The 14307-nt window shown below is 42.6% G+C and overlaps 1 protein-coding gene across 1 annotated transcript in view; it reads right to left on the bottom strand.

The window, feature by feature from the left end:
- LOC106565912 (astrotactin-2) overlaps positions 1-14307 on the bottom strand; it is a 448985-nt gene that overhangs the window by 369208 nt on the left and 65470 nt on the right. Inside the window, exon 2 of the mRNA XM_014133602.2 lies at positions 2780-2967. Coding sequence (XP_013989077.2) covers positions 2780-2967 — 188 coding nt within the window. The remainder of the gene's footprint in view (positions 1-2779; positions 2968-14307) is intronic.

Here is a 14307-nt window from a genome sequence, read left to right as displayed (position 1 = left end):
TGTTGAAAGCAGCTTCAAGTTTTGCATTTTGTGCTGTTTTTGGGATTGCAGTTCAAATAAGGGAATATGTATTGGGGGGGAATAGTAGTTGGATGTTAATGTTAAGATCATATACCGCATGTCTATGTTCTTATTGATATGGTAATAGGGATATACAAATATTATCTATGATCACTGTAGTGTAAAAGTTTACAACGAGTAATTGTGTTTTTATTTAGCACACAAAACTGCATATTTAACTTGTCAGAGCTAAAAGGTATGCGCTAGAAAACTTCACTTTGCAACTAAGTTGAACAGAAGGCAATGTTTCTACCGTCTAAAGATCTCAAATCACTGCCCTTCACTGCTATTGTATAAAACGGTGGTCTTCCATTAACAGGTATGGTAAGTAGAAATGCAAGATTTGCGAAGGAGAGTTATAAAACCCTGAAGGTCTGCTGAAAGTAACGCATCCCCTGGGGCAGGAAATGTGCCCTTGTAAGCTCCATACTGCACATTACTTAAGGTGATATGATGCTTAATGTGAACCCACTGTCCTTGAATAAAGACACATGAGACCAGGGAAGATCTGACCCTTAAACATACACATTAATCTGGGAAGTTACTAAGAATTTGAGCTTGAAAGCATACCTTTATTATACTGTATTACATAAGTTTTAACCCTATTTCACAATCCCATCTTTCACATTGACTGATTGGAATCATGCACAAGTTGCAAGGACATAAGCATTCCCTGCGTCAATGTTTCTTTTGGAACTCTAACATAGCATATAGACAGCAAAAAGTACTGAATTGAAAGAGTAACATTGAGGGTATATTGGTTTGTCAATTATATTTATATATATTTCTGCCATTGATTTAGTGTGGGAAAACTCCAGAACACACAATCTCAATGTAATTTACACAAAAATGTTATATTAACACAAATAACAAAAGCATTTAAATTCCAACAATATGGATGATCTACACAAATCAGAATAAACTGCACGATCAATCAACTTATCAGAGTTCCATGTCAATAAGATGTCTTTCCCTAACAGAGACGGTGATGTCCACAGCGGGCTGAGGGAGGCCTGTGATGGAGAGACTGAATGGAGGAGGAATGGAGAGAGTGAGAAATAGACAGCTCAATGCCAAAAGAATAGAGTGCCCGACTTGAACCTGCCACAGAACTGACAGAATTACACTTAATGATGCTCACTCAAAGAGCCAGGAGACATCCTGGGCCCAGAGGCCAGATGTGTACACCTTGACTCCTCATCCCAGTCAGATCTACACTAGATGGGTAAAAGTATGTGGATACCTGCTTGTTGAACATTTACTGCTATAACAGCCTCCACTCTTCTGGGAAGGTTGTCCACTAGATGTTAGAACATTGCTGTGGGGACTTGCTTCCATTCACAAGAGCATCAGTGACGTTGGGCACTGATAGTGTGCAATTAGGCCTGGCTCGCAGTCCACATTCCAATTCATCCCAAAGGTGTTCAATGGGGTAAAGATCAGGGCTCTGTGCAGGCCAGCCAAGTTCCTCAACAACGATCTCGACAAACCATTTCTGTATGTACCTCGCTTTGTGCATGGGGGCATTGTCATGCTGAAACCGGAAAGGGCCTTCCCCAAACTGTTACCACAAAGTTGGAAGCACAGAATCGTCTAGAATGTCATTGTATGCTGTAATATTAAGATTTCCCTTCACTGGAACTAAGGGGCCTAGCCCGAACCACAAAAAAACAGCCCCAGAGCATTATTCCTCCTCCAGCAAACTTTACAGTTGGCACTATGCATTGGTGATCTTAGGATTGTGTGTGGCTGCTTGGCCATGTAAACCCATTCATGAAGTTCCCGACGAACAGTTACTGTACTTACGTTGTTTCCAGGGGCAGTTTGGAACTCGGTAGTGAGTGTTGCAACCAAGGACAGACAAAGTTTACACGCTACGCGCTGTGAGCTTGTGTGGCCTACCACTTTGCGGCTGAGCTGTTGCTGCTCCTAGACATTTCCTCTTCACAGTAACAGCACTTACAGTTGACCGGGGCAGCTCTAGCGGTGCAGAAATTTGACAAACTGACTTGTTGGAGAGGTGGCATCCTATGACGGTGCCACGTTGAAAGTCACTGAGCTCTCAGTACGGGCCATTCTACTGCCAATGTTTGTCTATGGAGATTGCATGGCTGCATACACCTGTCAGCAATTGCTGTGGCTGAAATAGCCGAATCCACTAATTTGAAGGGTTGTCCACATACCTTTGGCCATGTAGTGTACTTCCTCCCCCTTCCTTACTATTCAATATCCTTCCCCCATTTCACAGATGATGAGATTCCACGCAGACACACATGCTGCCATTCACATCAAGTCACAGTAGGAGTATCAAAAGAAAACCAAGAGCGGTGACTGAAAGCATGAAATAAGGTCTGCTCTGAGTCTGAACCCCCTTTAGATCACACAACCAGCTGGCCTGGAATAACCTCTGGCTCATCACTCAGTAGAGTGATATCAGTAGAGCCTGCTGATGTTTATGCCCCGGAACAGTGCTGTGCTAGTCAGCAGAGGCACACACTGAGGGTGGGTGAGAGATTTGCAGACTAAAGCATATCAGTGCATTGGACAGCACGGATGGATGAGACACATGATACTGCAGTTCACCTGAGGACAGCGAGTCAAGAGGCAAAGAAAAAGGAGAGAGTGGTGAAGAGGTGGTAAGAGAGAGAAAGAGAGGATGTGGAGAGATATGAGGATGGGGTGTTGCGGGGTCAAGAGGGGGTAAGAGTGTGTTTCTTACCATAACAGAGATGTGCAGCAGGTGCATGTGTTCGTGCAGGACGTGAGCAGGCTCCTGGGCCGTGGGCACGGTGGTCTGTATCAGCTGCTCAGAGGTGCTCATGGACACGTGGAAATACAGCGTCCCGTTCTCAAGCCACTGCTGCTTCCAATGCACCTGAGAGATGTCTGCCCCCAAACCTGACATCTCTACAGAGAGGAAGAGAGAGAAAGAGATTTTGTGACAACCTTAAACAATTGACACTTTTAACAATTGACCCAATTTTTTTGTGGGTGTGTTTGTATGTTTGCATCGCTATGTGTGTGGATGCGTGCATGTGTGCGTGCGTGCATGTTTAGCTGCAATCTGTGTCTGAAAGAGGCACATGAGTCTTTGGGGAAATTGAACGGAAAGTTCAGGGGTGACTGAAGTCTGTGATAAGTTTGCATTAACATTCTAGTGAAGTGCTTGCTCTCTCTTAAGGTCAAGACTCGGCTACTCCGTAGAGCTAGCTGTATTAACAGTCACTCTTAGGAGGGAAAAGGCTACATTTCTGTGTAATCCTACACTGTGTCAAATGGGTAGAGAGGTATTTGGGAACTGAATTGAATTTCCAAGCAGTTTACATGATATCTGTATAATGATGACTGCTTCCCAACCAATAAGTTAAAACTCTGCCGTTAATCCAAAATTGATTGATCAAAACCTCTAGGTCAGTAAAACGTCACGGGCCTAACAAACAACATTAATCATCATGGTGGATAGCTTAGACCTTTGCTTGCATGCTCCCTGTTTGTATGAGCAGACTTAAAATCAGTAGCGTCCTAACTAATGGGGATAAGACAATGGGTATGCCATTCTGTTCGCTATCCGTCACCTAGGATTCAATTTTATTGTCAATAGCAGTTGAGAAAACGCTGCCTCGCTGTGCTCCGTCCTCTCGCTATCTCCACAAATCATCAACAGTCCTGTAAACCTAATGAATACATTAGCGCGAACAGGCCGTCAGCATTAACATAAAGAGCTACGACACCAAAGGGGAAGTGGATCAGTTAAAAAAGGAAAAAGAAAAGGCGCAACCTTGAAAAATGTAAACGAAGCCGGGTGAGATCGGACTCAGAGGGCAAGTTGATGGGAGAGAAATAAAGCAGGCAGGAAAATAACCAAGCTGGCCAGATAGGGATCAAAGCACAGGACTGTGATGCTATCGACTACTGGGGTTCCGCGGTCGCTGGGTACCGAGACAGCCTCTGAGAGCTATGTGCTTGATACAGTATTTGTCAGGGGTGGGTGACAAGGTCAGGGACAGGGGGGCGGAGCTGCTCCCAGGCTAGTGGCAGGTACAGTATGAGGGATGGCATTCAATGGCGCTGGTCATTAACCTACTGACTCTGGGGTCAGTGGACACAGCAGGAGAGGATTGCTCTGTGAGCTGCCCTCGTCACTGCCGCTCTAGTACAGGGCACACACATACAGTACATCAGGAGCACCACAGGGCTTTAAAGACCGGGAGAGAAGCAGTCACTTGATATGGTACAGTATGATAAGGAAGGCTGACACCATAGCTCTGGACTTCGACTCGGACAGATTTGTAGACAAGTTGTTTACTCAATATTTTTTATGTATAACCTCACTTCTTTGGAACTTTATTAACAAAGAAAGAATGATCTACCAAGAACACTACAGCAGCAGTACAATCCACAGTGGATGATAATAGGACAAAAGTTATGGGCTAGGCTCCTCATGGGACAATCAGGTGGAAAACTTTTCAAAAACCTTTCAAAAAGTAAGCTTTCAGCATCTTTCCTTATCATAAAAGGACAGTGTGGTAACAGTTCTGCTGACTGTACTGTCGTAGGATCAAAATGTGTAGGCTGTGAAATGTCAAGCCCTCATCTAAAAGAACATCATTGTGTGTTATCTGCAGCTTCTCATATTTGGCGATTGGGCTATTGACCTTGACAGAGGATGTGCTCCTGTGTGCAGGTCTAAAAATGAGGTGGCACTCATTAGAGGTGGCCATTTTAAACCAATAGAGGGGGACAGATTTAAGAGAGACACTTTGGCTGCCAATCACTTGCTGACTTTAGAGCCTTATGTGGACTTTCTTTTCTTTGCCTCTTCTTGGGCAAATTTAGTGGGTGCTCTTGGTGGGTGTCATTTAGGTTCTAGTTGTTGTTGCTAGTCAACTTTCAGTGGACTCTCCCATGAGTGTCTTTCAGAACCCTTCCTTAAACACCACCTCCTTTCCGTTTGAGCAACAGTTTTTGGTTTTCTTGCTGGGGAACGTCACAAAATGCTATGAGTGTTGTTATTGGGCAAACATCCAGACGTTCACATGATACAGAGGTACAGCCACAGGTCCTTTCGCCATTAACGACACATTGGCTTGTGTGTGTGTGTGTGTGTGTGTGTGTGTGTGTGTGTGTGTGTGTGTGTGTGTGTGCACGCCTGTGTGGGGAAAGATGTTGTTGAAGCATGTACGCTCCCAGCAAGGGCATCAGGGATGGAATGTCTACCCTGAGGCGTGCCATTGTACCCACAAGCCACTGAGAGCAGGGGAGAAGCGTGGCTGATTTTACACAAATAGAATGACAAAAGGTTCAACCACGAGAACAACCTTCTCAAGACCTCATGAGTGTGGCGAATGCCTTATCACGTCAATAGCAACCAAGGTACAAATGGGTACGAAGGTAACAGTAAAAGCTATTGGTTATTCATACGACAAACCTAAAACTGAGTTACTCCATGGTCTTTTTTCACTTTACCTTCTCTGTTAACTCGTGATCTCATTAAGCTTGCAGCACAGAGGGGACGGGATTGTTTGGAGCTTGCCCAAATCCTTGATAAAACCCTGTTAATCTTGGCCGAGGCATCGGAAGGTAGCCCAGATGTCCCTGAGTGAAATCTACTGAACACTTGCTGTCAGCATAACACTTATTACCAGCACTGTGTACCCAAAGAGTCTCCACACGCAGGACCCATTCCCCAGTCACGGCAGAGCCGCACTGACTCTATAATATTGTATTTCAGGTATTCATTTCCATTTTTGCTCGTGTTAGTCGTCTATGTTGGGCATTTTGGAGAGATTAAATTGATCTAAAATCAACGTGCAAGATTTCATTATGAAGGGAGAATGGACAAATACACATGTATTATTTTAAACTGAGTTTAATTTAAGATCGTTTTCAAATGTAGCATCCAACTGAACTAATCCCTGATGCCTCGGCAGCAGCTAATGGGGATCCCTAATGGGGATCTCTAATAAATACAAATACTGTGCCCTACATAGCTAAAAGAGTCTGTGACTGTGTCCTCATGTCTGCTAACTTTACATAATTTACTCTATTCTGGGCTGAAATGAAATATCCTTGATCACAGCATTCAGTTTGTCAGCAGGCTGGCCTTTGTTTGGATGTTGAAATATGTTGGTTATTAAACATAGGCCTGATGTTTAGCTTGCTTAATGCAATTGAACTTTCAACTTTCATTTCATTCTACAGTAAAAACAGTGACAGCAACTAAGTGAGGATTGGGTGTCTGTCAGTAAATGCTAGGAGTGGTGGTAGGAGTCAGGCGCAGAGAGCAGAGGTAAGGAAATAATGTGTTTATTCCGTAAAACACAAAAACGGTCGACGCCAACACAACCGGCGTGTAATGCGAAGTGCCCAAAACAACAGGTACACAGCACGCACATAAAATAACACTAGTCGATCGCCAGCACATCCAATAACAAAAACACACTCTGACGCAAATAATCCCTCACAAACCTGGGCGGGCTACACAGGCTTAAATAACCATAAATCAAGAGAACTAAATGAGGAACAGGTGCAAACAATAAGACATACCAAACGAAAAGGAAAAAGGGATCAGCGGCGGCTAGTAGGCCGGCGACGACGACCGCCGAGCGCCGCCCGAGCAGGCAGGGGAGCCACCTTCGGTGGGATTCGTGACAGTGTCATGTAGCCGAGGTGGATTCTGAAGAATGTGTGTTAAGGAATTGTAAGTAATAAGGACTATTCATCTCTCTCTTTAGCAAAATGAATAGTGGTCGCCCACATGCTGTAAAGAAATACTATTGTTGTAAAGCAGAAAGGTTGTGGTTATAAACACACACAGACAAGACAGACGCACACATATACAAATGGGAGTGAGATAAACAAAAACGAGCAGATGTTTGTGTGCTCTCTCTCTCTCTGACACACACACACACACACACACACACACACACACACACACACACACACACACACACACTCCCCAAAGGTCGTTCTCATCAATTTAAAGGTGATCATAGCTGCATGTAGTCAGTAACTGTGTGGCCTGACAGCACTGTGACAGTTTGTCAGTTCAGTAACAAGGCCGTGTCATCCCCGCTTACCCTGATGAAAGTTGGCACCCTAAAGGCACTTTGCGGCTTGTCATTGCCCATGTGGCATGGCAAGCCAGCCAGCAAGCCTTCCGATAATGCTGCTGCCTAGCCTAGAGCCTCAGCCTGCCATGCCTGTCACAATATTACGGGCAGCTGTAAATTTAATAATTCATAAGCGAGGACAATGATAGACTTCCATAACCTTTGAGATGAATCTAAATATATCAGCTCCAAATGCAGAGGATAGAAGACGGTGACAGTCAGTGCCTCATCAGTACTGTCAGAGGCTATTACTAAATTCATTACACATACCAAACACATCTCACTGTGTTTAGTCTTTGACCTCAATAATGTCCACTCTGAATGGCCTCACATTTGAAACAGAGTATTTAGAGTAAAGTCTAACATAAGAAAACTTTACCACATATTAGGGGGAAATGAATGAGCTCGTAGAAGTACATTTGATTAGTCAGTCACCAAATGGACGGATGTCAAGTCTCCCATTCAGAAAATGCTAATGCCTGTAAAGAATGTACCAATTACCATTTCCAAACAAGTTGACGTGAGATATTGGGTATTTAGGCAAATACGGCATTACCGAAAGGCTGCTTCCCATTGAAATGAAACACTTAGCAACTTAATGTCACCCAGACATCTTATTATGCTCCCTAATTAAATTGTTGGCATTCATGGACGTAAAGGTCATTAAAAATGCAAACAATAAAAAACATATCGCGAAGAGAAGTAAGGCGCATGTTTCAAGGCATTGTAATATGCTAATTTACGCTGGCGCCTTGGCACAGTCGAGTCGTAACGTAGGGATCCCCAAAACTGTGTGTCTGTGACAAAGGACTTATTGTTAATGAGGGTGGAGCAGCAGGGCTCGATTGGCGGAATATTTCTCCACAATGAGTCACCGCAGGACCAGGCCATTAGATAATCTACCATGCCATCTATGTGAAGAGAGAAATCATATCATCCCAGCCAGGACTGAACAGCTAATAATGTTACCCAGGGAGGGAGAGGGTGAGAAAGCGAGCGAGAGAGAGAAAGAGAGAGATAGAGAGACAATAGAGATGAGGGAGGCCATCAATGTCATGTTCAGGTCCTGCCTAAGGCCTACAACTGGCATGTCAGTGTCATTAAAGTCAAACATAGCGAGACATCATTAATTAAGAGTCATCGAGACAAGCAACAAATACAAAGATTAATGGAGGTTATATAATAACGGGCCTGATGTTATTGTATTGTGATAAAATAAGCTCATTGAAAAAGCAATAATTTGATATGTGCAGAATGTGCACATTAAAGATTATCACCCAGTACATTTGTATACTTTTTAGCTAGAAGTTCTGAAAGTAGCTCGCATGAGCCAAAAATGGCGCCGAAAATTGCATACGTCGTCACATATGTGGAGATATGTACACCTCGTCATTGTTCTCTCTTTCGCTCTGCTGTGTGTGCATCATGCTAGCCGACACACTCAAATGGCGAGGGGCTAAAGCTCATTGGCTGGAACTTGAATTGTTAGGGTTCTGGCCCATGTGGGGGAAAATGGCACAGCTTCCAGAAAAACAGTCGCTTTCAAACTGGGGATTTCATGGCTAATTGAGGTAAATCAGTAATTCTGCTCATAGATTATCCATGTATGAACTACACATTGACACATCCATCCCAAAGCAGGAGGTTTAAAATCTACATCTTCCGGAGTCTTTAAATCTACATCACAGGCAAATGTAATCAGGACTGTTATAAGAAACCATAAAATGATCTGATATGACGTGGTCATATTCCCTTATATGACATGGCCATTGCACAAAGACAGTCAATAGTACCGTCTGTCTCCTGGATAAAAAGGTCTGTCACCAGGTGTCTATCCCTGTCCTAGGGGTCTTTGAAGGCTCCTTCTGCTGTGACAGCTGTCTTTAGACAGTCAGCACAGCGGTATCCAATTCTGACGACTCATCACTTCCTAGTGGATGACCTGGTCCTGACCTCTGTACCACCCGGACGCCATCACCATCTGACATCTCCACAGATGCATTTTTAAAGCCACCCAACCCTAATCATCTTAGCAATGCACTGCTGCATTACTGCAGCAACACCAGCAGTGTGATTTCACCAAGACATATTTACGCTGAAATGTATCTGTCCAATGCCACAGAATGTAATTTGCGCATCTCGCTATTGCTGTTCAGGTACAATGGACAGCAATCACTTTAAATAGAAAAAAAGTAGGTCACGTGGGATAATTTGATTCTACCAGGGTCTAGGGAAGGGTCCAGTGAGAATCAGGTGTTACCAATCAGCCGTGCCAGTGGGACTGAAGGTCCATCTGTACCCCGGCGCCCACTCCTACTCCCACGCCAACTCAAACTGTGCTCAATCACAGAGCCAGCAGCTAGCCAGGGCAGTGCCCACCAGCTCCAGTAGAAACCAATCACATTTCAGACATTACTTAAAATGGTCCCTCATGGACTGAATCTATCTGACTTATACTATAATATAGGCGATTTATGACAACCAAGATAACAGAGGTAGAGAAAGACCTTATAGAGGTAAACGTAAAGATAAACTCAAGATTATGGCCTTTTGTGTAAAACTGGACGAGAGAAAACACATTTATGATCATATATTCATACAAATACAACATACCCACATGTTTTTTGATAGGCTAGAAACCACAACAGATCCTGGGTTCTTGATGATCATTTCCCATTCATTAGAACGTAGATGTAGACAAGTGCATAGACACCCATGAATTAGAGAGCAGGATGAGTGTTTGGTTTATGGTAGAACTGACTCATCTTTGGGAGTTTGTTGTGACAGAGAACATAGAGTAGAGTAAACTAATAGTGGCCTGCTATCTACCACTGCTGCTGTGCTGCACTGAGCCCTATGTATCCCTCTCCTCTATAGTGAACACACACACTCCTCCGAGCCCATCGCTCAGCCTCTAGCCCAGCAGCCCAAGGTCACCTCTGTTTTACATCTAATAATAAGCCCCCCACACCTTAACAATGCTGTAAAACCCAAAGTGCCCCCACATTATGAGATTTAATACGCAATTGAGTCATACTATCATTTGGTTTCGGCCAAAAACCCTATTCTTACAAGGGAAATTAGTGTCATTATCCAAAACAATGCCACTCTAATTTATGTGCGGATCTATAAATGGTTTGTCTCATGCTATTTGGGATTAGGGAGGCAGCGAGCCAAAAAGGGCCTAATGTATTTAAAGTGACACATTAACTGGATAAACAGTCCCCTTATCTACAGAGTACATATACTCTTTTTTTAAACAGTCCAATCCTATTAAAGGGGCCATTCTCCAACTGATTGCACCATCTCCTGCTCTCACGTGCCTGCCGTCAACCCCCTGCTAAAGAGTGAAGCCGGGGGTAATCATACACACATTGAGATTGACATATCCATTGTTCTGGGCCCTCCCCAATGAGACCTTGGTCAAATGTCTCTTTCTGTTGTGATCTCATAGAGGATGAAATCCATTAGCAGGGATGGTGTAGTGTACTCCCTAGTGAGCAGGAGGAGTTAGTGCCGATACTGCAAGATGGACAGAATCTGTTGTGTACAGTAGAAGCCAGACACATGTAAGCGGTGTTACTGATAGCTACTGTGTAAGATGATTCATCAGCATGGGAGCATATGCTTCCCACTTCACAGAGAGAGTGAGGAGCATATGGCACCCCAAGGGGGCAACAGTAAAGGTGTAAGAACCTGCCTGTCCTGTCTAAAACAGGATATTACGGTATGTGCCCTTCACCTCCAGAGAAGCAAAACACACTTAAGAGAAGCAATATAGCACACAAACACACACACGTACGCACAAACACACACGTACGCACAAACACACACACAGCTCTCAGCCTTTCATAATGCATTTGCCATTTTCTCCCCTGATGGATATATATAAACATTGGCTGATGTAAAAAGGGCTTTCTAAATACATTTGATTGATAAACGTAATGGATTTATCATTTCCCTTCTGATCACAGTAGGGCTGGGAATTTCCAGGGACCTCACGATACGATAGTATCAAGATACTTAGGTGTTGATACGATATGTATTGTGATTCTCACGATTCTATACGTGATTCGTTTCAGGAAACTAGGTATTTGTCGCACGTCACTACTTCACAGGAGAAGCATTTTAACATAAGCGTCATTTTTTGTCAAAATATTTTCTGGAACATGTGAACTTTTATGTGCCTTAATAACAAACTTCTATTCCATAAGTAAAATTGTTAAATTACAAGCCTAGTTTGTTTAGCCATGGAAACTAGCAGGAACCTTCCCACTAGTCATGATAGGCCGAGATAATGGATGGGCTAGACAAGCTGGGAAATGAGTTTAGATTGGTCTAAGAGGCCTAGTTACAGATTTGCCTTAAATCATGGGGCGGCAGGTGGCCTAGTGGTTAGAGCGTTGGACTAGTAACCGAAAGTGTGAACCAGAGTGACTTGACACAAAGCTGGCCAAACAAGAGGTAGCTACAAACAAAACAGAGTTAAATGCTTCCAGTCTGCCGTGAAGCGTTCATAGATGTATACGGGAATAAGAGTCTAGCTACATTTTCAGATATTATAAGATTCAAATTTAGTCAGAAAGTCATTTTTGTTGCATGTTAAAGCATACTGTTAATATTCTTATTTGTATGTAATCTTTACTTAACTAGGAGAGTCAGTTTACCTGTTTGGGATAGGGGGCAGTATTTTCACGGCCGGATAAAAAACGTACCCGATTTAATCTGGTTACTACTCCTGCCCAGAAACTACAATATGCATATAATCAGTAGATTTGGATAAAAAAACACTCTAAAGTTTCTAAAACTGTTTGAATGGTGTCTGTGAGTATAACAGAACTCATATGGCAAGCCAAAACCTGAGAAGATTCCATACAGGAAGTGCCCTGTCTGACAATTTGTTCTCCTTCTAGGGCATCTCTATCAAAAATACAGCATCTCTGCTGTAACGTGACATTTTCTAAGGCTTCCATTGGCTCTCAGAAGGCGCCAGAAAGTGGAATGACGTCTCTGCAGTCTCTGGGCAAAAAACAGAAGGAGTTTTTGTGAGTGGTCAGGCAGGGAACAATGACACTGGAGTGCGCGTGCACAAGACGACTCCATGTTTTTCTTTCAGTCTATGAATGAATATAACGTCGCCCGGTTGGAATATTTCATTTCATATATTCAATTATTCATTTCATACATTTCAATATTTCGTTCATCCACCTCTGGCCTGCTGGCCCCCCTACCTCTGAGGAAGCACAGTTCCCGCTCAGCCCAGTCAAAACTGTTCGCTGCTCTGGCACCCCAATGGTGGAACAAGCTCCCTCACGACGCCAGGACAGCGGAGTCAATCACCACCTTCCGGAGACACCTGAAACCCCACCTCTTTAAGGAATACCTAGGATAGGATAAAGTAATCCTTCTAACCCCCCCCCTTAAAAGATTTAGATGCACTATTGTAAAGTGGTTGTTCCACTTGATATCATAAGGTGAATGCACCAATTTGTAAGTCGCTCTGGATAAGAGCGTCTGCTAAATGACTTAAATGTAATGTAAATGTAATATTATCGATATTTTACGAGAAAAATTGCATAAAAATTGATTTTAAACAGCGTTTGACATGCTTCGAGGTACGGTAATGGAATATTTTGAATTTTTTTGTCATGAAATGCGCCCTCGCGTCACCCTTTGGATAGTGACCTCAACGCACGAACAAAACGGAGCTATTTCAATATAACTATGGATTATTTTGAACCAAAACAACATTTGTTGTTGAAGTAGAAGTCCTGGGAGTGCATTCTGACAAAGAACAGCAAAGGTAATCCAATTTTTCTTATATTAATTCTGAGTTTAGTGAGCACCAAACTTGGTTGGTGTCAAATAAGCTAGCCTGTGATGGCCGAGCTATCTACTCAGAATATTGCAAAATGTGCTTTCGCCGAAAAGCTATTTTAAAATCTGACACCGCGATTGCATAAAGGAGTTCTGTATCTATAATTCTTAAAATAATTGTTATGTTTTTTGTCAACGTTTATCGTGAGTATTTTAGTAAATTCACCGGAAGTTTGCGGTGGGTATGCTAGTTCTGAACATCACATGCTAATGTAAAAAGCTGGTTTTTGATATAAATATGAACTTCATTGAACAAAACATGCATGTATTGTATGACATAATATCCTAGGAGTGTCATCTGATGAAGATCATCAAAGGTTAGTGCTGCATTTAGCTGTGATTTTGGTTTTTGTAACATATATGCTTGCTTTGAAAATGGCTGTGATTATTTTTGGCAGGGTACTCTCCTGACATAATCTAATGTTTTGCTTTCGCTGTAAAGCCTTTTTGAAATCGGACGTGGTTAGATTAACGAGAGTCTTGTCTTTAAAATGGTGTAAAATAGTCATATGTTTGAGAAATTGAAGTTATCGCATTTTTAAGGTATTTGTATTTCGCGCCACGCTCTACCATTGGATATTGGTGAGGCGTTCCGCTAGTCCCTAACAGGTTTTAAGAACAAATTATTATTTACAATGACGGCCTACCTGTTAGCTAGCTAGCGAACACTAGCTTGCTGGCTCGCTAGCTAACTTCACATGTATGATCTGTGTAGTAATATTATTAAAATCAGAAACAATTTGCATTACTAGTTATAGCCTAATGTTAGGTAGCTAACATTGAACCTAGTTGTTAGCTTTAGCTACCTGCAGATTCATACTACAGCTATGACAATGTTTGTATTGGTAGTAGTATGAGTTGGGATTATGCTACATGTCTAAACAAAATACTTCACCTCGCCAGATGATGACATGACCCATCAAGTTAGCCAGGTGTGTCTGGGGCTGATTACGGTAATCTATTGTATTTTATGAACATGTGTACATGTCTAGACAACAGTGACCCATCCACTTAGTTAGATGACCCATCAATTTAGACAAGTGTGTCAGGTAAGCTTCATCTAATAATGCTAAAATATTTTTATCCAGACACTTTGTTTTTGATATTGCTACTATGCAAGTAATCATTTCACTGTTTACACTTGCTGTATCTGTGCATGTGACAAATGAACTTTGATTTTAATTGATATAGTGTGTGTTTACCATAGATGGTAATGTGAAGAACAACATGACCTGCACCAAAGTCAGATTAGGATATA

The sequence above is a fragment of the Salmo salar genome, chromosome ssa01 (assembly GCF_905237065.1).
Source record: "Salmo salar chromosome ssa01, Ssal_v3.1, whole genome shotgun sequence".
NCBI lineage: Eukaryota > Metazoa > Chordata > Actinopteri > Salmoniformes > Salmonidae > Salmo > Salmo salar.
Note: the sequence above shows the minus strand (reverse complement) of the source record. Positions and strands in the feature narration are given on the sequence as shown.